The 26,540-nt window shown below is 44.9% G+C and overlaps 1 protein-coding gene across 1 annotated transcript in view; it reads right to left on the bottom strand.

Moving 5' to 3' along the window:
- Positions 1 to 26,540, bottom strand: part of EIF3E (eukaryotic translation initiation factor 3 subunit E) — a 284,737-nt gene that overhangs the window by 198,383 nt on the left and 59,814 nt on the right. The window contains exons 3-5 of the mRNA XM_078686880.1: positions 16,577 to 16,694; positions 13,301 to 13,343; positions 12,910 to 13,014 (exon numbers count right to left, since the gene is read on the bottom strand). Of these exons, the coding sequence (XP_078543006.1) occupies positions 12,910 to 13,014; positions 13,301 to 13,343; positions 16,577 to 16,694 (266 nt within the window). The remainder of the gene's footprint in view (positions 1 to 12,909; positions 13,015 to 13,300; positions 13,344 to 16,576; positions 16,695 to 26,540) is intronic.

Below are 26,540 nucleotides of genomic sequence, written 5' to 3'. Positions count from 1 at the left end.
CACTTTCGGCACAGCAGGGACCTGCCCAGGTTGTGAACCCTCAAACTTTCAAAGAGAGTTTGTCCCCATTGTTTAGTCATTGGCTCTGCATATCTGCTAGGTTCCCGATCGCCACAGCGATTCCTACTATGCAGGAGTCAGAAGCTTCGTATTTGGAGGCGGCATCCACCTCAATCTTGCCTCTTGATGACAAATTTTGTGAGGTAGTGGATGCTTCACATCAACGTGAAGGGCTTCCGGCAACAGCGCCCCTGGAAGTGGCCCCCCCTACAAGCAGCCCTCACAGCCCTAGAGCACCTGGGGACCCAGCGTCGTGCAATCAAGGGAAACCTTAATCATAGCATTGTTAAAGATGTTTTCGGGCATTTAAAAAGGGGTTTCCTCCAGAGCTGCCCACAGCTGCCTGAGCTTGACCCCTTTGCACTGCCACTTCCTTCTCCTATCCCAGTGAGGGATGAGGATTCGCAGGGATAAGATTCGGATGGTGACCCTGCCCAGTTCTCACCCTGCCCCTCCCCTGGACAGTTTAGTGGCAGACATGTTGAACCCAGATGATCTGCTCCACCCAAAGTCCTCCATGTGGTCCCTAGCGATAAAGTTGACGCCCTCGGAAACCCTTTCTAAAAGGCAGTTTGTGCCTGCCTAAGAGCGGAGTGCCTGTGTCTATCTTTAGGGGGTAAGGTGGCCCTAACCCCAGAAATTGATGAACGGATGGAAATGTTCCTTGCAAAATATATTAGGGGTCCTAAGAAGGGCATCGACCGCTCCTAGCGGTCATGCCAAGATAAACTGCTAGACATAAATGGCCCCCTACAAAGATCTTTGATATGGCCGCAGAGGCCAAACAATCGGGGCACTTATTCCTCCAGAGATACCCTTGGGTGGGGTCATCCTCCTAAGAAACACCAACTGTACTTTATTGGTGGAGAGCAGGCGTCCCCCCCCCTCATTAAAGTAGACCTGTAGTTGGGAGACTTGGGAGCATCTGAGGAGGGCCCCTCTACACAAAAGGGGTGGTCGGGAACCACATTATAAAAAAAACTGGGCATGTTCGGGCCACCTTTAATTTGCATAATAAGGCGCAGGCCTCTATTAAGAAAATGTTCCCAAAGAAGGTTTTCATTGGGACCGGGGGCGGCAGGGGGCACTTGTCCAGCAAGTTCCTTACCAATGCCTCCCAAAGGAACCAAGACACCACGCTCATCGCAGGTTTCTGCAATTTCTTTGGGGGTCATCAGGCCTTCGAATTTAAGACACTCCCGTTTGGTCTGTCATCCACCCCCTAGCGTTTCAACAAGGTTCTCAAGCCGGCGATTTAGTTCCTTCGCGGCAGGGATATAAGTTTGATAGTCTACTTGGTCTGCCATTTTCTTGATTGACCAATGCCCTCAGTCCTTAGCACCCCATCTCCAGACAGTGAATCTGATAGAATGTCTGGGGTTCGTGATCTGGGGTTCGTGATCAAACAGAAGAAATCTCCGTAGGTACCGGCGCAGCGAACGATCATTATCGATTCAAGGGAATCCACATTTGGTCTGCCTTCCAAGGAGATGGCAAAGACTCGCCACAAGCTCAAGAAGATCATAGAGAGCACGCACACATCCCTCAGAAAATTAGTCAGTCTGGTGAGCCTGTTGGAGTCTTCCATCCAGGTCATGTTTCTGGGCCCTCTTCACTACAGGGCTCTTCAGCATTTGAAGGCACATCACCTACACAAGGGTTGGACTTATTCAGCATTAATTCCTGTAACAAACGAAGTCAAAGAGGAAATAAGGTGGACATCTCACGTGGAGGCTTGGAAAGGAGAGCAATCTTCAGTACCAGTCTAGATATCAATATCAAGTCATAAGCCAGCACTAAGGGATGGGGGGGCCATCCGTGGAGTTGAGTTGTGTCCGCGAGAGGAAAATGTCCCTTAAAGGAAAATTCTCTCCACATAAATTCTCTGGAGCTCTTGGCCAGTTTGTTCGCTGTACATTGCTGGGCGAAGGACAAGGTGAATTGTTCCGTCTTGTTGAAGATGGACAACACTTGGGTACATCAACCGCCAGAGTGATCCATGTTCCAAATTGCTAGTGAAATTAACAAAAGGGTTCAGGCAGTACTTTCTGGATTGCAATATTTCAGTGACTGGAGTATCTTCAGGGGAGGGGCAAAGAAGCAGCTGATTGGCGCTCAAGACATCTTCAAGATCTTAGTGCATGGCAACTTGATCCAGAGGTATTCCAAATGATTCAGGGCCGTTTTCGGTGGATCTGTTCGCCTCGACTGCCAGCTGGGCCACTTCTTCAGTTGGAGGCCAGACGGACAGGCGACTGATGCATTCCTGCAGGACTGGAGAGTGTAAAAGGGATACGCTTTTCCCCAGTTTGCAAAGCGGATGAGGAAGGCTGCACAGGTCTGACAGCAGAAGGAGAATCTGGTGGTGATCACCCCATTTTGGAGGAGGCAAGTGATGACTGAACTTTCTTGGGATTTTCCAATTCTATCCCGGAGACGGGATATCCTTAGGGATCCACAAGGGTGTCCCCATCACATGGTGCTGGAGGGGAAATTCTCCCTAATGGCATGTAGGATTACCGGAAAAGGTGAAGAGACAGAGGACTTTCGGAAGCAGTGCATGATCTTTTGACCAATGTTTAGGATGACTTGACAAATAAAAGCTACAATTCTGCTTGGGGACATTAGTTACGTTGGTGTATGCAGCAGGATGTAGCCCCTGTGAAATCCGGAATTGTTCACATCTTGGATTTTTTTTTTATCTTACTTGGTCAAGGATGGTATGGCTTACAGGTCAGTAAATACCTTTCACTCCGCCATTTCTGCAGGTCACCTCCCCATAGAGGTTTTTCCTGTGTGTGTTGAGAGGGGAGGGGGGCAGTTTACATCCCATGGTTTTAAAGTGAATGAGGGGTGTGAGGTACTCCTGATCGCAGGTATCCATTTATATGGGATGTTAGGATTAGTTACTTACCTGTCATCCTAGTTCTCATCCACGGTTATACTAATCAAAGTTATAATCTATGAATGATTCCACACGTGGGCGGGGATTATTCATAGATTATGACTCTTGAGTATCCCCTGGATGAGAAAGAAAGTTCTCAACCTTTTACTCTCTTGGCCACAGAATAAGGAAAGTTACTTACCCTGCGAGCATCTGTTCGTAGCGCGTGGTGATGTACATTCATATGCTTTGTATTACCCTGCCACGTGTAGTTGGGCTCCGACGATTACATGTTTTTCTTCTAAGAAGTCTTCGAGCCATGAGGTATAGGGACTCCTCTTCCGGTATGTACTGCGCATGTTGCTTGGCTCCTTTGTTAGACTGTTTTTGGCTCATCAGGGTAGCCTCAGAAAAAGGAGCAAATAAAGTGACAGAATAAAGAAACATGCATATAATTGTGAATGTGTAAATTTGGGTTCTAAATATTATGAAGTAATGTAACCAAAAGCTTCCAGGAAGGAGAGTGACTGCATATGAATCTACAACACTAAACACTACGAATAGATGCTTACAGGGTAAGTAACATGCTCCATTTGTAGCATGTGTTGGTCGTAGATACATATGGTTAGCGTAGAATAAGAAGCAGTGCTCCCCTTTGTGGGGACTAGCGACTGGTTGAAGTACTTGTTTGAACTAATGTTTTGAGTACAGCTTGACCCACTCTTGCCTGTTGTTGGGTAAATACATCAGCACCGTAGTGTTTAGTAAAGGTACGTGGGTTATTACATGTTGCTCTTTTACAAATATCCACCATAGAGATATTTCCTAGAAATGCCATAGTGGCTCCTTGTTTAAGTGTGAAATTACCACTTGATGGTATTGTAAACACCCTTTCGGCTTTATGATAACATGTCTGAACGCCTCAGACTTTCCATCTAGCAATTCCTGCTTTGGATATTGGTGTCCCCCCTGGTGAGGTTTGATAAAAGCAACAAAAAGCTGGCTTTCGACAAGATTGTGTTCTGTCAATGTAGAACATGATTGCCCTTTTAACATCTTATGTATGTAGGGCTCTCTCTGCTACTGTGTCTAGGTTGGGTAAGAACACTAGCATCTCTATGGTCCAACTTGTAAGGCAGACTGAGACCACTTTAGGTAGAAATTTTGGATTAGTTCGTAGAACTAATTTGGGTACATTTTACAGAAAGGTTCTTGTAGACTGAGTGCCTGTAATTCACTTATCGTTCTGAGAGAAGTGATTACCACTAGAAAGGCAGCTTTCCAACTTAGAAATTGGAGTTGTTCAAATGGTGGCCCCATAAGCCTTGTAAGGACAATGTTCAGATTCCATACTGGGGGAGTGGATGCTTTGGTTACTGGAATTGTTAACAGGGACATATACTGCCTGTTTTGTATTTAGGCAGCTAGAGCTGTGAAGTGTAGTCCGATAGATGTGAATGCCCGCCCTGCTTGCTGTAGATGGAAAAGATAGCCTATAAGGTCTTGTACTGTAGGTACTAAAGGCTGAATTTGTTTATTTGTTCAAATCGTTTTTATTTTGCAGGGTAACATGCTCTAGTTGTAGCTTGTTTAAAGATATCCGTAATTTTAAGTGCCCAAATTCCAGGTTTTTAGGAGCCAAATCGCTAGACTGTTTTGTATGGGACAGGGGTACATCACTCTTCCTTGATCTTGAGCTAGTAGTAGTGGCCAAAGAGGCAGTTTCTCATGTGGCACTGAAGATAGCTGCAAAGGGGTTGTGAACCATGCTGGCCGCGCCCATGTTGCGGCTATTAGGATTAGTGTTCGAGGGGTTTGTGTTAACTTATGAACTACACATGGAATGAGTGGGAGAGTAGGAAAAGCGTAAGCAAATCCTGACCTATTCATCCATAGGGCATTGCCCTCGGATTGGGGGTGAAGGAACCTAGAGGCAAAGTTTTGGTATTTGGCATTGAGGTGAATGTCTGGCATCCACAATCTTCTGAAGAGTGGAGTAGTGGCACACTGATCTCCCACTTGTGCATTTGATGACGTGTCCAGCTGAGCAGATCTGCGAAGTAGTTCTCCACCCTATGTAGGTATTCTACTAGGAGGTGGACTTTGTGATAGATTGCCCAGTGCTAGATGCGCTCTAATAGGAGGGATAGCTGGGAGGAGTGTGCACCCCACCCCTTGTTTTTTTAATATGACGCATTGCAGTCTTATTGTCTGTTCGTATTAGTCTACTTTCTGGTGCAGGTGATTGCGAAAAGCTCTGCGGGCTAGCTGAATGGCTAGTAGCACTAAATGACTGATATGAATGTGTTTGAGCTATTTCATTGACCCTGAGCTGTTAGATCTTGCATGTGCGCTCCCCATTCCTGAAGGAAAGCATTTATGGTAATGGCGATTTGTGGAATTGGGGCTTTGAAGGGCCAGCCTTGCAACAAGTTGTTGCTGTTCCACGACTGCAGAGAGAGATGAGTTTCTGGTCCAACTAGCACTAGATCCTGTAGATGCCCCTTTGCTTGAGACCACTGAGACGGCAGAGCGTGCTGAATGGGACGCATATGTAGATTAGTGGGCGGTACTATGGCTATGCAGAAAGACATCCTGCCTAAAAGCCCCATCACTACTTCTACTGTGAGGTGAGCTTGTGTTTGAAAAAGAGGTAATGTTTCTGTGAACTTTTTCGCTCTCTGTATTGCAGTAAGCTTCAACTGTAACCAAATTGAGAGTTGCACCTAGGAAAGGCTGAATTTGAAACGGTTTGCAGATGAGATGTGTGTTGAGGGTAAACCCTAGATTGTGCAGAAGGCGGATAACGGTGTGTGTTGAAGACACTGTTGGTAGCTAGGGCTTTTGATGAGCCAATCGTTTAGGTAGGGGAAAACATGTATTTTCTTGCTTCTTAGATGAGCTGCCACTACTGCAAGGCACTTTGTGAGCAATAGTGGCCCGGATGGTTAGCACTTTGAATTGATAGTGTTGCCCAACCAACAAACCCAAGACAGCAACATTAACAGATGAATCTGTACGCTAGCTTTCCTAGTAGGACAGTCAGTGTCATCCACAGTGAAAATAGCTTTTGGGGTCTTGTCACTATAGCGGATGTAAATATTAAATTTGCTTGTGCTTCACTTTTAAATACAAGGCACCCTACCTTAAAGGTGACCAGATTAACTGAGGGGTGGCATATTCATGTCTAAAAGGGAGCTTTTTGCCATGTCAAAAGGATTACATGCTTTCCTCGTCTCACTAGTGGATGGCATCATAGGAGCTGCAGTTCACCGGTGACATTTAACTTTGCATGCCATGGAGGCCGTTTCTAAACCTTATACTATGGCTTTAAATGAGAGTTCAATATGTCAATCAAGGATTAGCGAATTTTTACATGTTTACGGGGTCAGAACACATACACTGGGCACTAGTCGGCAGTGCCAAAGTCTAAAAACCAGGACTAGATTCAGCAAAAAAATGAAAAAAGGCATGTTCTTACAAATAGTTATCGTTCAAAAATGTTAAAGAAAAGAAAAAAAGACATTTGGGAGCTGTTCATAATGTCAGTAATTTTTATCGTTCCAATTAAGATTTGAAATGGGCAGAGGTAAAGCATCTTCAATATTCATACCAAAACTATCCATTTATATATAGGGAAGGATTTATTAAATAAAAAAAGGCAAATTTACTGAAATTACTGGATTTTTCCAACAAACACCCACTACAACACCAAAATCAGTTTGTGACTGGCTTGAATCATTTACCTCTAAATTCATCTGGAACAACTAACAACCAAGATGTTCAAGGAAAAAAAGGCAGTCATGACAAAGCAGAAGCTGGGTTGGCACGGTTACGAGATTTCAAAAAATATTTTTGGGCTGTCTGAATGCACGATGTTTAATTCTTGCTCACTAGTAAACACTACTTATTCACAATTTCAATTCTTACAAGATTACATCAAACCAATATCTTCATCACTGGCTCGAAAAGAAGCTCCCACATTTCCCCAGACTTAAAATTCCTGAATTGGCTCCCGCTGGAAGCTAGAATTTATCTTAAAATTGCATGCATGACACATAAGGCCTTACACTACAATGCACCCAGCTACCTCGCACAGAAATTGACAATCTCTGGTGGATCAAGGTCCTCAAGGAGTGCAGACAACCTATTATTGAAACCTCAAAGATTCAACAAGAAGACATATAAACGAACCTTCTCAGGAATGGTGCCAAGGATTTGGAATACTCTTCCACCAGAAACCAGATTGAATGCCTCCACCGTCTCTTTCAAAAAGGAAGTTAAAGCGATTCTCATGGCAAAATTCACCCGATTACAGACTAGTAACGCTGAAGATGCATAAGTATCCATTCTAGTATGTCACGCTCATGTTTAAGACCCAACTTAACATCGTGTCACAGGTTTCTGCCCAGATTGGTTTCATATTGATGTTCATGTTATGTATGCCACGTTTATTGTCTATTATGACATGCATGACTTCCCCTTCATTTATTGTTATGTATAACTTGCGTTGTTTATTGGAAAGCGCTCTGATAACCGCAAGGATCTTGTTCGCGCTATATAAAACCTTCAAAATAAAATAAATAATTATTGTTACTAACTTTGACCACACTACAATTTTCAAAACGATCAGACAAACTAGTACATCTATATATCTAATAAAGATTGAGACACACAAAAATCTATACAATTTCCAAGATTTACAATCTACCTAGTAGTGTGGAATGACTTGAATTTCTGTAGGATACATATCCTGATGCAATCTCCACGTTCCGGTGCGGTGCTTGGAGACATTACACATCAGGAAGGATCAGTGAAGGACTATGCAATTCTAACAATTAACAAATATTAATTTTGCACTTATTTACAATTAATATCTTACTTTAGTCCATATAATCTTTCGAACTGTATGCTGTAGCCAGAGCATCCAAGTACCAAAACAATCTATGTTCAGAATAGAAAAGTAATCAAGAATTTAATGTTAAAAAAAATTATAGAGGAAGAGGACGATGTGAAAAAGTGCCGGGAAAATGAAAATAAGAGCTTGAGCGACTATCTCGGATCTGTAATACCGACTTTAAGCAAACACACATTTGAAATGCACAATAGGGCCAGCATGACCCACTACACTACATCCCCCCAAAAATATAAAGAATATCTTCCTAAGGATTGCACACTTACCCAAGAAGTGCAGATTTTGGTATCAATTTAGTCTTGCACAAAGCCAAGTTATCTGCCGCTACTCTGAAGCCGTTCCCAGTACTATACTACCTTGGTGTCTGAGGATGATGTTGATTGAAATACAAACGCCAACAACTACTCAAATAAAATAACCCGATGTTTGTCTAAATTTCAAAATTACCAGGACAAGGGTAACCAGGACACAAAGGTCTAAAAATTCCAACATGTTTAGAATGGTTGAGAGAGGCTCAGTGGGTGACACAGATTTAGCAATAGAAAAAAATAAAAAAACACACATACAAGCAGCAGAAAATAAGAATCTGACCTGCGATTAATGAATAGTTTGAAACATATATGGCAACATAACATGCAGAGCAATCCTGATGCTACTTCTGAGACTGCTAACTTAAGAATTTCTCTCTTAAATTGCATAGGTCTCTCCTTTCTCTGTTTATTTTATTTATTTATTTATTTTTATTTTCAGGGTTTTGCATAGCGCGAACATGATCCTTACAGATATCAGAGCGCTTTACATGCATATGAAAGGAGGACAAAAGATAAGCAAACTTAACATGGCAGTTTGTGCATATATGCCAACCCTGCATGGTAGTAGTGTGATTATGACATTGTGGTCGAATCAGGAGCTGAAATACAAAGTGGAGAAACATAGGCAAGTAGTCTTTGCAAAGTTTAAGTTCAATTGAATTTAGCCATGAGGATCGATTTGACTTCTTTTTTGAAGTGTGCAGTGGATGAGATGAGTCTAGTTTCTGGCGGGAGGGCATTCCAGATCCTGGGGGCCATCCCTGAGAAGGAACGCTTGTAGGTTTTTTTCTTGTTGAATCTTTGCGGTTTCAGAAGGAGAGTTTCTGCGCTTCTTGTGGCTCTTGAGCCTCCTGAGATTGTCAATTTCTGAGCGATGAAGCTGGGCGAGCTATGATGCAAGGCCTTGTGAGTAATGCATGCGATTTTCAGGTGAATTCTGGCTTCAAGAGGTAGCCAGTTAAGAGATTTTAAGTCAGGGGATATGTGTGAGCGTTTTTTTGATCCAGTTATGAGCCTTGCTGCAGCGTTGCTAGAGGCTCTTAGTGGTGCGGTTGTTGATAGTGGGAGACAGCAGAGGGAGGCGCATCCATAGTCAATCCGAGGGATAACTAGCGCTTGGACTGCAGTTCTAAAGTCGTCAGCTGGGAGGAAGGGTTTCAGCTTTCTCAGGGTATTGATTTGGAAGTTAGCTCCCTTGGTTGCATTGTTGATATGTCGTTGCATATTGAGGTTGGAGTCAAGGGTGATGCCTAAGTATTTTGCTGAGTCTACTATGATAGGCTGGGCGTTGAATGCAGTGAGGTGTTTCAACCAATCCTGGACGATGGGGATTTTGGAGGGGGGTGCTATTAGGAGGAATTCTGTTTTCAGAGCATTAAGTTTGAGATGGTTCTCTGCTAACCATGTCTGTGTGGCCTTAAGTGTTGAGTTGAGAAGTTTGAGGTCATCAGGGGATTGTAGTTTGAGGTAGAGTTGGGTATCATCCGCATACATGTGGAATTGCACCTTAGAGGCATGAAGCAGTGCAGTGAGTGGCTCCATGACTAGGTTTAACAGGGTTGGTGAAAGGGATGATCCTTGCGGTACACCAAGTGTTACTGGAGTAGGTGTGGATATAGTGTTATTAGTTTTGAATGACTGAGTCCGGTTATGAAGGAAGGAGGTGAACCATTTGAGTACTGTCCCAGAAATACCCATTCTGGTATTCAACAATTCGAGTAAGTTCTCGTGTTTGACCGTGTCAAATGCAGATGAGAGGTCGAGCAAAATGAGGAGGCAGGAGCCGTTTTGGTCTAGAATTTGGAGTGCGTCATCAACTATGTGAGTCATGGCTGATTCTGTGCTGTGGCCTGCACGGAAGCCGGATTGGTGCCGGTCAAGAAGGTCAAAATGATCAATGTGTTTTGTCAGTTGGAGGTGAGCACATTTTTCTAACAGTTTAGCTAAGGTAGGGATATTGGAGATGGGACGATAGTTATTGAGGTCAGTAGGGTCAGCTGCGGGTTTCTTTAGTATGGGCGATACTTGTCCCACTTTGAGGGAGTCCGGAATGGTTCCTTGTTGAAGCGAGCTATTAATGATTTTGGTCCAGAGTGGGATAAGCCATGGGCTGAGGTCCTTTACGGCGTTTGCAGGTAGAGGATCCGAGAGGTGATTGGAGGGCTTCAGGGTACTTAGAATCATGCCTATAGATTCTTCCGTGTAGGTATCAAAACATGTCCAGGTAGCATTGTTTTTTAGTTTAATTCTTTTTATCATAAAACACTTATAACTTATCTACTCTAACAAAAACTAACCATCACTAACCAACACTGCAGATTCAGACCACTGGTATGAACTTATACTAATAAGACACCCGTGGTGAATCATTAACCAGCATGTTTTTATCTGTACCTAGCTTTGCCACACTGAGTATCTGAGGCCCTAAAATAAGGCTGGAACAGGAGTCCTACTGCCCGAATTATACTTCAGCACAAGTCTCCTGCAATGGGCTCAGAGAAAACTGTATGGATTTTTTTTTTAAATGTACATTGCAAACTTAAGTCAACTCTGGCGCCCCTTGATTCTATGGAGTTCTGATCAATTGTAAGAAACCCTGCGAAGCTCTACTTCCAAATTCAGTGATTAATACTATACATCCACAATGAAAACGAAGGAGTAATATCCTTTCACTTATTTCTCAAGCATCCCTTTCTAAAGGTCTATTTTTTCACACTGAACAACCTTTCCCCAGTAGGTCTTTGTCAAAGAGAATCCGTCCAAGACGGAAAATAATTAGGCGCGTAGGTGCTTCAAACAAGTCTGAAAAAACATTTTATCTTTTAGAGGTGGAATGGGTCTAAATAGCAGCAATTAAGGTTAGCCACTAAGCTACTTAATTACACAAATCTTGTTGAGTGGATTTCTGGGCAACTAAGCTGCAACCACCACCAGGCTCTTGGTGAATTCTTGATATTGAACAAAGGCCAAAGCGACGAATATGTTGAATAGCTCATTTTCACTCCATCATAACCGACCATGTTCTATACTTTAGGAGGATGGAAATAGGGCAGTATGCATCATACTGCACTATGGAACAAAGAATACTAATTTTGTCGTTTACAGTTACAATCTTTCTCCAGGCAGGAACTTTAAACTCATAGCACTAGGTTAATTAACGCTCTCCTAATGCAAATTTTGTTTATTCAGATATCCTCTAATGTCTCACTGAACGATACGTGAAGGGATTTTAGTGGATTGGTAGAAAATCCTTGCAGTCGACATAAACCAAGATAAATGCCTTCTTGGGAGTCAGACTTTTTTTGAGATGTTGCAAACAGTTTATGAGCCTCAATGCTCCCTTTTCTGTCCAAAATAGTTGGACCTTCCTGGGTCAGTCCCATTTTTTGGTTTCTTTGACATGTAAGACTTTTCAGCACTCATCTTCCTGAAGGTGTCATTCAGGGTCAACACAAACCACACAGCAAGCCAGCTCAGTTCTTTATGATGCTGGAAAAATTTTTTTTAAAAATCAAGCATAGATCACAGTAGCTAAAATAGAACAGTTGGGGTCACAGCAGAAACATTTCTTGTACTCTAATATTGAGCTATAGTACTGGAGGTAAGGAAGTATTCTCTTTGCATGATAAATTGGAATCTCTAAGCACAAACATAGCTGTGGAGCAGCAGACCACTGTGCGCCAATACTGAATTATGAGAGGACACAAGAGCATGTACATAAATGTATTTACATTTGTTTTTGCAATACACAAATCACACACAACATGATTTTGTAGATCCTGTGATTTGACTAGAACACCACTACTCCCAATCATATCCTGAAGCAGAGATTAAAAATCAGATCTCTAGATTCCAGGTCAGCAACAACATATCAGTTCTATCAGACTTCACTATCAAGGGCAGATTTGGATAACCAAGGAGAGTCAGTAAGAGGCAATAAAAGTGTTTACGGATTTTACCCAATGTTATGAAAAACTGAGTTGCTGGAGAGACAGCAGAAGAATAAGTAATATAAATGGATAAACAAAAAACGTTTTTGAAGGTTGTGTGAAAATTTGTTTAACTAAAACCATCGGTTCTTCCCATGGGACGACTCATATGGGCTTAACGTATCAGAACTTAAAATGGATGTGGGAGACCTATCATATTTTGGTCCACAGTCATTGCCAACTGAAATTTAGACTCAATGCTTGAGTAGGCTAAAAAGAAAAGAAAAGTTCAAACAAGCTACACTAAAATAAGTTTAAATATGCCAGTTTGAATTAATGGGGAAAAAGTATGTGAACATATAGAAACCCAATGCTAGAGAACATTAAACTGAAAGAAAAAAAAACACCCTCTTGTGGAGGAATCGACAAAAACATTAAAATAACTCTCCTAGTACTGGTAAACTATTCAACAAAAATATATCAGAGTGGAAGCAAAGCTCAAGTTCAAAATAATGCACATTTAAGTAAGACACTGCGCTGCACAAAATTCATTGCTAGACTAAATTTACAGCGGTCTAAATTTGCTGTCACATCATTTTGGAAAGCCTGAAAAGCCAGCGTTCAAGTCGTAGCATCATCTCTCAAATATTTAAGTGTGATCTACAGATTTGTCTCCATTTCATGCTGGAGGAAAGAGGCACCCGAATCAGGGAAACAACTTAATAGAAGCAATGTTTAATTAATTGTGGTGGTAAACACTTGAAGTAGTCAGAAATGCAAAGTTTCTACTATAAAAGAAAGATTACTTACCAGTACTCTAAAAAAGTAGAGGTATTCGGCAGCCCCTGAATAGTTGCCACATTCATACTGGAACTTGGCATATCTGTACAGAGTGTCGAGGTATTCTTGCCTAAACTTTAAAGTGGAAGATTTTAATTACTGCCACACAATTTTTCATATCACGTATTAGACATAATTTCTTGAATTTCTGTCAAAGGGTGATAGATAACTAAATAAACAAAGTGGAACACAATGCTTTAGAGATTCACTAATTTAAGAACTTTAACAAAACGGTCAAATTGAATGTGCATATTTTAAGACTATCATAGTAAGAAGAGTTGCTAGGGGTAATTACTTTCCTTGAGCTATATACATTCACTACTTGGAAACTAAATGAAATAGAGTGAGTGAAACTACTTACACCATGCTTATCAGCCAGGTATTCAAAGAGCATCCTTCCATCCCTGCAAATAAAAAGTAGTTTAAATTCTACAATCAATTAAGTAAATAATTAGCTCAATCATTGAAAATCCCAATAAGCTTGCTTTCAGTATAATCTAAACTACAGAATATGCACTTAACTAAATCATTGGATTGAATTAGTTTTTAAAGTATAGGAGGGTCGTTGTATGTTTGTTCGATTTAATCACGTTTTAATTTCTTTAGGCATTTGATATGCAACATGGAATTGGCTCCAAGAAGTATCAGAGCCTTTTACTCTGAACACTTTTTTTGTATTAGGATCATCTAAAACATAATGCGCTGCACGTAGAAAGTAGAAAATGTGGGGTCCTAGGGAAAGCAGATTACAGAAACCACAAAATGACGGGGAGAAAGTGATCAGACCATGTAAATGGACTGTAAATGTAAATGTGTTTGTATTTATATAGCGCACTTCTACCCAGAGGTCTCGTAGCGCTGTATTCATACCGCTCTGTAACCCATCCTGGCTTTCCTGTGAAATGTCCACTCCTGGGCACCCCCAAGGTGAAGCCAGCCATCCTTAGCGTTGTGGAGATTAAGCAAGCTATTGCCCAGAGTCACAGAGTTGGACCCATGATTAGACTAGGCACAGAGGCGAGAATTATCAGGTCCGGGGAAATGGAGTCCAAGAGCCGCCGAGGCAGGAATTGAACCCTGGTCCCGGTCCAGACCTCTGCATCAGGGTCTGCCGCTCCAACCATTGAGCCACGCTTCTCCACGTACGTACATTTGTAATCTGATGTACTTACGGTACATAAACATGCAATTTGAAATAAAAAAAAAAGATAATGATTTTGCCCAGTTTCAAGTACATGGCATCAGAACCCTCTTCTTCAGGCATGCAATACAGACATTAAAAAAACACCAAAATAATCTAAATATTAAGTGAAATCTAAACATCAAATTTAACTTCACACAGATTGTTCCGTTACAACGGCAATAATCTCAGTTTTGTAAAAAAAATGTGATGGTGTAGTAGGGGGAAGATGGCCTGGTAACGATATTGCTGTCCTTGAGGCCAAAACTTGAACAATAGTTTACTAATTCTCGATTCAGCATCCCACAAACTGAATTATTCTGCTACACGACCAACTACCAGTTGCAAATGTGCAAATGTGTGATAAGTCTGAAGGTGTATTAGATTGGTAGTGCTACAGCGCTTTATTACCTCTAGCAAGGACCAAGCACTTTTCGGGGAGGTTGAGTAACAAAATACACTGTTTCAAACCTGAATTTTAAAATATAGTAAGTACCCTTAACGACCATGTGGAGCGCTTAGATTTGCCTCGAACTCCTGAGCACCTTTCGGAATGTATGGGTGTTGGCTGCAGTGTGTTCAATCATCTGGATGTTTGGAGAGGTGTCAGAAGTTTGGAGAATGCCGAGTGAAGTCATATTGCCGCATGGTATTTGCAGAAAGTGTGTCAGTGATATTACAGATTGCGTATTCAGACCTGTAGTTATTCCAAGTTTAGTTCCGTTTGCATCATGGTTCAGACAACAGTCACATTTTAGGGAACCTTTATAAGAAAATAGTTACTTGATATTTTTCTTTAAGGATGATCAGCAGCACCATTTTGAATCAGAGGGCAAATCATTTTCTCTTCATCACCCAATGGATGATGCATAGAGTTTACAAGATTATTCTAGCCAAAGGAAACCAATACTTCGAGGGCAGTGGTGATGTGGTCACGCCTGCTCAAGCTTAAAACTTCTTTAGATGCTGCATTTTATATCCGTTGTAGTTAGCACATTAAATGGTTCAAGAGCTCAAAAGTCACAGAGGTACAACAATAGAATTTGTGCTCACATGGAGCAATATTTTTGTAAACAATATTTAGGACAATATATTTGTCAAACCCCATTAGGAAGGATATTTTATTACCATATTAGCTGTTGCAAATAAGCTGTAAGGTGGTAACGATTTGAAGGCGTGGGGACAAGTAAACTTTGAAAAATCATAGTGAGATCATTGTGCCTAGGAAAATGCCAATCTTGTTAGTAGATTGTGGTTCTCAGAATCCTGGGATGATAACTTGGACTTTCTGCAAGGTAGGGTTAAACCCAGTTAAAAGTAGTGCTTTGGAGACCAAAGTTATTCAGCCTGAGATGCAATAGCTCCTATTACATGATGTCAAATGCTGGTAACACCTCGAGAGGATTTAGAGAAGATGGCTGTTGATGCAGATTCAGTGCCTCTTCTGTGGTGGAAGCCAAACGGTTAGAAAGGAAGAGGTATTACTCCAGAAGAATAAGTGGTGTTCAGACAGCATTTTACAGAGTTTCCCTGCATAAGATCCACTGGCCTTAGTGGGTGAAATTCAAGTATTTATTTAAGTATTGGCGTGGAGTAGTATTTTGAGCTTGTTTGAGAATGAGCAAGCTGAGATGAATGAGTTGGTCGCTCTGGGACAGGAGATGCTTGCATGATGTTTTTTAACAAATGGTGGATGCAATATGGATGGTTACCATTTTTTATTGATGGTCACAATATGGAATGCACGTCATTATCGCAATAATGATTTATAGGAGTATTGTTGCATATTTTTAAAAATGGCCGTTTCTGTTGGTTGTCTAACATGCTTTTTCAATTTTTTTTATTTTTCTAGTGGGCATTTCTGTTAAACTTATTAAACTTATTGTATTGTTGCTTTGATTAAGTGGCAAACAGTTGCTGTCCACTTCTTTCGAGCTTTCTTTAAAGACGAAAAAAACTTGCAGAAACTCACCTTGTATGGCCTCAGCTTTTCAGTACTCTACTAAAGGATTTTAGATATCAAGTTGAGGGATGCTACTTTTTAATATGAAGTGCTGCATTGAATACTACACATGATGGCTGATATTTCCCTTTGCTTACGATTGAATACATGCCAGTAAGTCATGCACTTAAGAAATGCGTGCAGACCAATAAAGGAGTCCTCCTACTCAACACCAATCTAAATTGCAGCACTTTAACTGAGCTGATGGAATAGCAATAATGTATTACAAATGTTTTTCAAAGGGGTTTGAATTCTCAGACTAACAAAGTATCAATGCTCTATCTAGTACCCAAAAAATGCCTACATAATTTAAAATCTGGCGAAAAGATTTTTTTAAAGTCTGCCTTGGCGGCAGAGACATGAAGTTGCTTGAAAACGGACCTTCCATAGGCACTGCCCAATGAAAGTTTGAGTGAACTATGGATAGCATAAAATAGAATGCATGGGTTTATTACCTGGTAGACTGCATTTGCCTTGTTGTTTCTGGATCTTCAAACATCTTCACTATAGGCTCCGTTTCAGACTGAAGTTGCTTCAGTTGTGCAACAACAGTGGTTCTCTTTTCTCGTAAAGCTAGAGCAAGAGAGTTCAACACAATCAAATATGATGCAAAAGCGTGCCCTGATCACAAGCTAAATAAATGCTTTACATATTGGATCACATCTCACCAACGCAGCTGCAGCTATTATACATACACCTTAATGACTGCAAAATCAACAGGTCGAAGGGATGTGTAAGTACTTAAGCAATTCTATTTACTCTTTGGCATACAAATGGTAGCATAATAAATATTGCTGAAATATTATGCCTTGAATTTGGATTCTGCCTACAGGGCCCTCAATTGACCATCTTTGTTTTGGAGAAAAACCACCAGAACTGAAAAAGTTAACATTTTATTTTTTTAGGTTTGTTTGGTTGGGAGGTGGCGAGAAAGGTTAGCTCCACACACACTTTTTGTTAAAGGCAATAACAAAGAGGGATAAACACAGAGGTTGCCAAGTTGCAGCTTTAAAACTTCAAAGTTGGACGATGTTGGTCCGAAGAGAATGTCCACTTACTACTGCAGCTCTAATCTATCACAATTCCCCCACATCTGTACAAATATCTGATCCCTCCAGAATCGACACACCAGTTGGTGGTGAGAAGCTTAGGAACACCAGCGGAGTTTAGATCAGACATGTGTAATGAATATGCTACTTACCAGTATGCATCTGTTCTTGGCATGTAGGGCTGCTGACATTCATATCTATAGCATAGATCGCCGCCTAGTGTTGGGTCCGGATGATTGCACATTGTTGTCCTGGAAGAGTCTTCGAAGTATCACGAGATAGGTGGCTCCTCCCCTGGACTACAGTGCGCATGGGCATCAACTCCATCCCCAGATTGCTTTTAGCCATTGTGGCGAAGATGGAGTGTAACAGTGTGAGCGATGACCATGCTAAGAGTAAGTTTGAATTCTGCAGCCGCTACAGGCGCCGGGGAGGAGGGCGGGCGATATGAATGTCAGCAGCCCTACATGCCAAGAACAGATGCATACTGGTAAGTAGCATATTCCGTTCGAGGCATGTGGGCTGCTGAATTCATATCTATAGCATAGAATATATAGCAGTCCCTCCATTAACGGCGGCCGCCTGTGCCAGCTGCAGACGTTTGAAAAAGTGTCCTACAGCTGCTTGGAGTGCACATCTACACAGTAGTGTTTAGTAAATGTGTGTGGTGTAGACCATGTGCCTGCTCTACAAATGTCTTCCAAAGGGATATTACCAAGGAAAGCCATGGCGGCCCCCAACTTGCGGGTGGAGTGGGCTCTGGGGGGGGGGGGGACCGTTAAAGTGCGCTTAGCCTTGTGATAGCAAATTTGAATACACTTAACGATCCACCTGGCTATACCTGCTTTGGGAATGGGGTTGCCTTTGTGCTGGGCCGAAAAGGCAACAAAGAGTTGTTGTGTCTTCCTAAAATCCTTGGTCCTATCGATGTAGTACATCAAAGCTCGTTTGACGTCAAGAGTGTGGAGCATTCTTTCGGCTACTGTCTCTGGGTTTTGAAAGAACACGGGCAGTTCAATGGTCTGATTGACATGGAACTGTGAAACCACCTTAGGAGGAAATTTAGCGTTAGTGCGCAGCACCACCCTGTTCGAGTGAATTTGTATGAATGGCTCTTGTACAGTGAGCGCCTGGAGCTCACTAACACGTCGCAGAGACATAATGGCTATTAGAAAAGCCACTTTCCATGTTAAAAACTGAACCTCGCATGAATGCAGAGGCTCAAAAGGTGGGCCCATCAGCCTGGTGAGGACCACATTAAGGTTCCATACAGGAGCTGGCGGGGTCCTGGGAGGGATGACCCGTTTCAGTCCTTCTAGGAAGGCTTTAATGGCAGGCACTCTGAATCCGGAGAGATGCTGCCTGTTTTGGAGATAAGCTGCTATGGCGGATAAATGTATCCGAATGGAAGCATATGCCAGCTTGCGTTTGTAAAGATGTAACAAATAACAGATGATGTTGTGAGTGGATGCATCTAGCGGGTTGATTTTGTGTTCTGTACAGTAAATGACAAACCGCTTCCATTTTGCTGCATAGCAAGCTCTGGTGGTGGGCTTTCTTGCCTCCCGTATGATATCCATGCAGTCGGGAGGCAAGTTAAGGTAGCCAAATTCTAAGACTTCAGGAGCCAGATCGCCAGGTTGAGCTGTTGCGGGTCTGGGTGCTGAATGTCGCCATGGCTCTGCGTCAAAAGTCTGGGCGTGAGGTGCAGCCTTTGATGCGGTACCACGGAGAGTTCTAGGAACGTGGTGTACCATGGTTGGCGTGCCCACGTTGGAGCAACCAGGATGAGTGTCATCGAGTGTTGCTTTAGCTTTCGTGCCACCAGCGGTATGAGAGGTGCTGGGGGAAAAGCGTACGCAAATCAGCCTGACCAGTTCATCCATATCGCATTGCCCTGCGACTGTGGGTGAGGGAACCTGGCGGCAAAGTGTTGGCATTTTGCGTTTTCCCTTGTGGCAAACAGGTCTATCTCTGGATGACCCCACTGCTGGAAGTACGGGTGGAGTACTGATGGATGGATCTCCCACTCGTGCATTTGGTGGCTGTACCTGCTGAGCAGATCCGCCATCTGATTGTCCTTGCCCGGGAGGTGTTCCGCCATGAGGAAGATGTTCCTCTGAATGGCCCACTTCCACATGCTCTGAGCCAGATGAGACAACTGTGGAGAGTGTGTACCTCCCTGCTTCTGAATGTAGTACATGGCCGTCATGTTGTCCGTCCGGATCAACACGACTTTGTTGCACAGATGTACTTTGAATGCCTTCATCGCCATGAAGATTGCCATCAGTTCTAGGTAGTTGATGTGCATCTTCTTTTGCTGCGTTGTCCATAGTCCCTGCACCGTGTAGTGGAGTACATGAGCTCCCCAACCCTGGAGAGATGCGTCCGTCGTCAGGATAATTTGTGGCCCAGGCTCCTGGAACGGTCAGTCCTTGCAAAGGTTGTGTGGATTCCACCAATGCAGAGAGTTGTATGCCCGACCGGTCACCAACACTAGGTTTATTAACTGTCCGTGAGCCTGATTCCACTGACGTGCCAAGCACTCTAAACACAACAATGATGGACAGAATGTGGATCAATGTCACACATTCACCCCAGTCCAAAGATCTGGGCCCAAATCCATCGTTTTTCCACTCCACACCACTATGGGTTAGACAATGGCGATATGCAAATCAGCGCTGACCCTGTGCCCCATGGGAACAGTCCAGTCCGAACTACATTGATCCACATTCTGTGTATTGGGGATGCTCAGACGTGAGACCCAGGCACTCCACACCACTGGAATCAAGCTAGCCGGGCTGATGAGGTGTTGCCTCGAAACCGGGCCGGTCCTCGGATGCTTGTTTCCGTTCTGGGAAGGACATGGCTTTTGTAGTTCGGACTGGACTGTTCCCATGGGGCACAGGGTCAGCGCTGAGTGGATGTTAACTCCAGACAATAACCGAACTGGATAAGTTTCCTGACCCACCTGTCTGTGGTGATGGATTTCCAGACTGGCAGGAGCTGCTGGAGTCTCCCCCCGACAGGTGTGGTATGGTCGGGGGGCAGTGGCAGGGCGTCACTGTTTGTTGGTGGCAGAGGAACGGGACCCTGGGATGTCCCTGACCAGTTGCTGAGCACGGCACGGATGCTTGTTGCCGGAGCCCGCTGTGGATGGCTGGTGCACGTTATGGTGGCCTGCGACCGGGGCGGTTGCGGTGCACCGAGGGTGTCTGACCCGCCCTGGGTCGCCGTCACTAGCGCCGGACTCCCTGCGTGTGGACCCGATCCTTGCTGCGGCCACCTGAGGGGCCGACGTCGAGAGGCTCTGGACTGAAGACTGGCGCCCGCTGCGGAGGGTCCTATCCGCCTTCATTCACCACCGCCTTGATCGCCCCCGTCCGGCCCACGGACCCCGGTTTGGACGCGGCGGGGGACTACGGAGGGGTCCTGCCCGCCTGCACTCATCGCCTGTTCGCCCCCGTCCTGCCCGCGGACCTGGACTGGACGCAGCGTGTGAGACCTGTCGTTGGTGAGCCAAGGGGGAGCACTGGCGTCCTGCTGCCGAGGTGGGTTCGGCCCCCCCCGGACAACATCGTTGGAGAGACCGGGCGGGAGCCGAACCAAGCAGAGGAGAGTAGGCGCGGATCGACACAGCGCAGGCTTCGAGGGCGACTCCAACCCCCCTCCCCCCCCGTGGAGACTCTCCTGGATCACGGGGCATACGTTTCCGTTTCTGTCGGTTACCCCCACCCAGGCCCCCCCCAAGGAACAGCGAGAAATGAGACTGCCCCCCAGCTGCCCGCCTCTACACTGGCGAGCCGGGCATTACAGGGCGCCTCCGGTGTGCCCTGCCTGCGTGATCTGGTTGCCTCAGCACTAATCTGCTTTTTGCGTCTGATTTGAACAGCCTCAGTGCAGCCTGACAACCATGATGTCCTGAAGGTATTTGCACGCATACTTTTTTAATTTTTATCTCGAACATGCCGGCTTCGCATTCTCTGCCCTGAATCCTATAAAGGTATCTGCTTGCAAATTATCTTCGCGGCATGGCGGTCTTTTCACTCTTCTCACTCTCCATTACCTAAAATGGCTGGGGCCATATACCGGAGCCATAAATCGCCTCCGCTGCCCACTAGATGACCATGAGGCTACATACCAACGTGGTCACAGGTCACCAAAACAGAGATAAGTCTCTCTCCTCGCCTCCAAGCAGCATGGAAGCTAATCTCTCTCCTCCCCACCAAACAACACAGAAGATGGACTAACTCGACCTGCCCCAGAGCAGAAAGGGAAACTATCTTTTTAAGGCACATCAACAACAGAGAAAGGACTACTACTCTTGTCTCCCTTTATGCTATTCTGGTGGCCATCTTTGACTAGTCCTCCACTGGGGTGGCCATCTTAGACTAGTCATCCTCACCAACTGCCCATACCTAAGACTACTTTGGCTTACAGCCCTGCAACCTCACACACTCACCCACGTACACCCCCCCTCTTCTACCTACGCCTCTTCCACTATGGAACGCATGGGCGAACACACATACAAAATCAACTACCCACCCGAGCTCCAAAAAAAACGCCAAACGCTACAAACACAACTTCCTGAAGGCACACCCTGAAACCCTGTTTGTGGACACCTACTTTTCACTGATCAATGGAGCCACGAGCACCGATGATATCTTCTACACTCTGCGTAGAGCACAGTGGAGGAAAGCGCTCCTCTCCATTCTCACTATCTCCACCACCAGTAAATCCGCTCATGGCCTAACACTTTCTATCACACCATCCCAAGTTTTCCCAGGCAAAGCCACTATCACCATCTACAACAACGGGACCATACTATTCCAAGCCACTGATAGGAACCTCGACCGACTCGACAACCTGTTCCCTACCTTCTTAGAACACATCGCCTAACGGCGGACTCCACTCCGAACACATCAAGCTACACAACACCCTCCAACTCCAATCCTCAATCTAACTTGCCTTACCCATCTCAACAGCGGATTGACACACACCTCTCCCATCCCCCAGCGCTATAGTCAGTCACACACCCGACCTAACCCCTCCTCACCCCTCATCTACTCGCGAAGATCACTCCCCCTCACACATCCTCCATACCCCCACCCTCCCTTCCCCCCACCTCACACGAGTCTCGCTGAACCCACCACCGCCCGGAGCATATCTCCCCCCCCCCCGCGGCAGATCCATCTCCCACCCTATCTCCCCCCCTACTCTCACTCCCAACTTCCCCACCCTCCCAACTAGACCTAGAGAACACACCACCTCCCTTACCTTAACATCCCCCCCCTCCCTCCCCCCCCATTCTCAGCCCCCACTACCTTCCTGCCACCCCCATTGTCTTCAGCCTTCACTCATCCCTCAACTCACCGGCGCCGCCTCCCACCAACGTCCCCACCTATGCCTCCCACCCTCCCCCTACCTCACCCACACCCCTCACCCACAAATTCTCACACACATCGAATGCCATCCCACTCACTATTACCGCAGAGCCCTCCACTAACGCTAGCATATCCTCCCCTCCGTACCCAGTTCGCTTTCCAGCTCACTACTCAACCACTCGCCCACGGCTCTCATCACCAACTCCATCCCCAATCCACCTTTGGACATGATTTTATCCACCCTCCTACAAGTCAAAGAAGATCTCCACACCATCAAAGAACTTCTTTACACACACCCCAGACAACCCCGACCTACCACCACCACTTCCTTACCAAACAAACCCCCCACCCTCCCCACAGACCCTCGCATCCAACTCTCCCCGCTTTGGCCCACTATCCCCGCTCGCAATCACACCCACCTCCCCTGTCGCGCCCTCAACTCCTTGTCGGACCACGACTTATGCTCCCTCCTTCGCTCTTTTGGCCCAGGTCCTGTAAAACACACAAACATCACACACCTCCCCATACCCACAATTCTCACAAATCCCCTTAGGCCCCCAACTCTAAGCAACAGAAGCTCCGTCCCCAACAATCTCAGAAAAGTCCCCCTCTCTCTAGAAGGCTCGACCACCCTTCTCACCCCCAGACTCAAATGCATCCTACTCAATTGCAGATCGGCCCAGAGACACTCCTCCGACATCGCGGATCTCGTCACAACAATGGATCTTGACCTAGCCATTCTGACTGAAACGTGGCTAACTGAAGCTTCTACACCTATAATGGACATACTAGTCCCCCCCCAATTACCACATCATTAGACTAGACAGGACCGGCAAGACGGGCGGGGGAATCGCATGCATTTTTAGGAGCAACCTCTCCGTTACTAAAGTCACCTCCCCCTCCCTCACTTCCTGTGAACTCTTCAGCCTCGACATCTCCAGCGAGGGGAAACCAGTATGTGCTTTACATCTCATCCCGCCTGGAGACAACCTCACCTTCACCCAACAACTCATGGACACGATCACATCAAACGCCGGTCGGAAGATCACTCAAATCTACCTGGGTGACTTTAATCTCCACTGGAACGATCAGAAAGACGCAGTGGTGAATAGTCTCAAAACTTTCCTTAATGCGCTCGACCTCACCCAAATATGCAACAGCCCAACACACGACAAAGGCTCGATACTCGAACTCATCATCGCCAAAGAGGACTCAACCCAACTGGGGCGATCCAACCCTGTGACTGGTCAGACCACCACATTATCAACTTCTTTATCAACAAAAAAGTTAAACCTAACCCGGCTTAACCTACCAAATCCAAGATTTGGAAAAGGGACATGAAGAATCTTAACCCCAACTCCCTGCCTCCCCACACCTGCAGTCTCCTCCTTCCCCCTTCGGGCGCCTCTGATGTTCAATCACTGACCGACCTCTACCACGACTTTATGAACTCAATAATCAACGAAGCCGCCCCACTGCAACTGAAGAGAGTCTCCACCAAGAACTCGAACCCTTGGTATGACGGCAGACTCAATGAAGACAGGCGTGCTATGCGAATGGCAGAGCGCACCTGGAGATCTGACCCCTCATCACTGCATCTCAAAACGCTTAAGAACAAGAGAAATGCCTACTTTAGGAAAATCAAGCGCGCAAAATCTGACTTCTTTAGCCTCCAGCTGGACCTAGCAAAAAACCGACCAAGAAAACTGTTCAAACTAGTCAAACTCAAACCAAGACGCAACCCTTACAATCTAACAGCACAACAAGCGATATCCCACACTGAAGACTTTTCTGCTTTCTTTAAGCTAAAGACCGACAACATAAGAAGTGACCTCATCAATGATGTAAGCAGATCCCCAGCCACATCAGAATGTCTAACACTCAACCTAAAAATAACGCATCATGGACGTCCTTCGACACCTACTCTGAAGAAGCAATACACAAACTGCTCAGCACCTTGAAGCCCTCTAATCACCTCATAGACCCCCTACCTGCTAATGCTGTAAAAGACTTCATCCCCCTGCTCCTCCCACTTTGGACTAAAATCATCAACAGCTCCCTTCAACAAGGTCTCATCCCAGACTCCCTCAAGGTGGGGCAAGACACGCCTATACTCAAGAAACCTACAGCTGACCCGTCTGACCTAAACAATTACCGCCCTATCACCAATATCCCCACCTTGGCCAAACTGCTGGAAAAATGTGTACAACTCCAACTAACAAAACACATGGACCAGTTTGACCTCCTCAACCCTCATCAATCAGGCTTCCGAGCGAAACACAGCACGGAAACGGCTATGACGCACATAATTGATGACGCCCTCCAAATCCTTGATCGCAATGATTCCTGCCTCCTCATCCTTCTTGATCTCTCCTCAGCATTTGACACGGTCAAACATGAGAACCTACTGGAGCTGCTAAACACTAGAATGGGTTTATCCGGGACTGTTCTCAAATGGTTCACTTCCTTCCTACATAACCGGTCTCAGAAGTTCAAGATCAACAATGTGCTGTCCTCACCTGTGCCAGTAGATTTAGGCATCCCACAAGGATCTTCCCTTTCCCCCACACTGTTCAACCTCGTCATGGAACCACTCGCCACATTGCTCCAAGCATCCAATGTACACTTCCATAAGTACGCCGATGACACTCAACTTTACCTAAAGCTACAATCCCCGGAAGATATCAAACTTCTGAACTCCACACTTAGAAACACCCAATCGTGGTTGGCCGATAATCACCTCAAACTAAATGCTCTGAAAACTGAGTTCCTTCTGATCTCACCTCCTGCGAAAATTACCACCACCCAAATCTGGCTCAATCACCTAACATCACTCAATGTCCAACCCACCATCGTGGATTCTGCGAAATCCTTAGGCATCACACTTGACGCCAAGCTCAACATGCAACAGCACATTAGCAAAGCAACGAAAGGAGCGAATTTCCAAATCAACACATTGAGGAAACTTAAACCCTTCTTCCCAGCCAAGGACTTCCAAACTGCTGTACAAGCCCTAGTCATCCCCTGCATAGACTATGGAATTGTGGCCCTCAGCGGACTCCCTCTATCAACAACCGCACCCCTAAGAGCCTCCTTGAACGCTGCCGCGAGACTCATTACTGGCTCAAGAAAACACTCGCATATATCCCCTGACTTGAAATCCCTGAAATGGCTGCCTTTTGAAGTCAGAATACAGCTGAAAATTGCCGTTATGACACACTCGGCCGTACACCACAAGGCACCCAACTACCTCACTCAAAAGTTGACTATATCAGGAGGTTCGAGAACCAATAGAAGTACAAAAAGCCTACTCCTGAAACCTCGTAGATTCCGGAAGGAAAAAACATACAAACGCTCCTTCTCAGGAATGGCACCAAGGATCTGGAATGCACTCCCTCCTGAAACCAAGCTTATCTCCTCCACTGCATTCTTCAAGAAAGAGGTGAAAGCCATCCTTATGGCCAAGTTCACATGAACTTTACTGTTGTTGGATCAGAGACTTTGCACCGCTTTTGTATCATTGGTTACCGGATTGTCTATTGGTATTATATTCTTACATGATTGCGATCCTATTATGCTACTCACTTACTACCGACTACTATATTGTACACATTAGTTTGTTGAATCACCCTCTTGGTGCCCCTACCCCTTGTTCTCTGTAATTCTAAGAAAGTGGTATAAGCCATCCCTATAGCCAAAGTTCACCTGAGCTCTATTGTAGCTGGATCAAAGACTTTGCGCCGTCTTATATTACTGGTTACCTGATTGTTTATTGGTATTTTATCTGTACATGACTGCTATCCTATTATGCTACTGACTATTATATTGTACCAAATAGTCTGTTTAGTCACCCTCCTGTTGCCACTACCCCCTGTCTCTGTGAAGCGCTCTGATATCTGCAAAGATCTTGTTCGCGCTATATAAAACTTTGAATAAATAAATAAATAAAGACCAGAGAGTCCAATGGCAACTGGCCCTTGATGTAG

Source organism: Lissotriton helveticus, chromosome 4_1 (assembly GCF_964261635.1).
Source record: "Lissotriton helveticus chromosome 4_1, aLisHel1.1, whole genome shotgun sequence".
In the NCBI taxonomy this organism is placed as follows: Eukaryota; Metazoa; Chordata; class Amphibia; order Caudata; family Salamandridae; genus Lissotriton; species Lissotriton helveticus.
The sequence above is the reverse complement of the archived record's forward strand: the minus strand, read 5'-3'. Positions and strand labels throughout refer to the sequence as shown.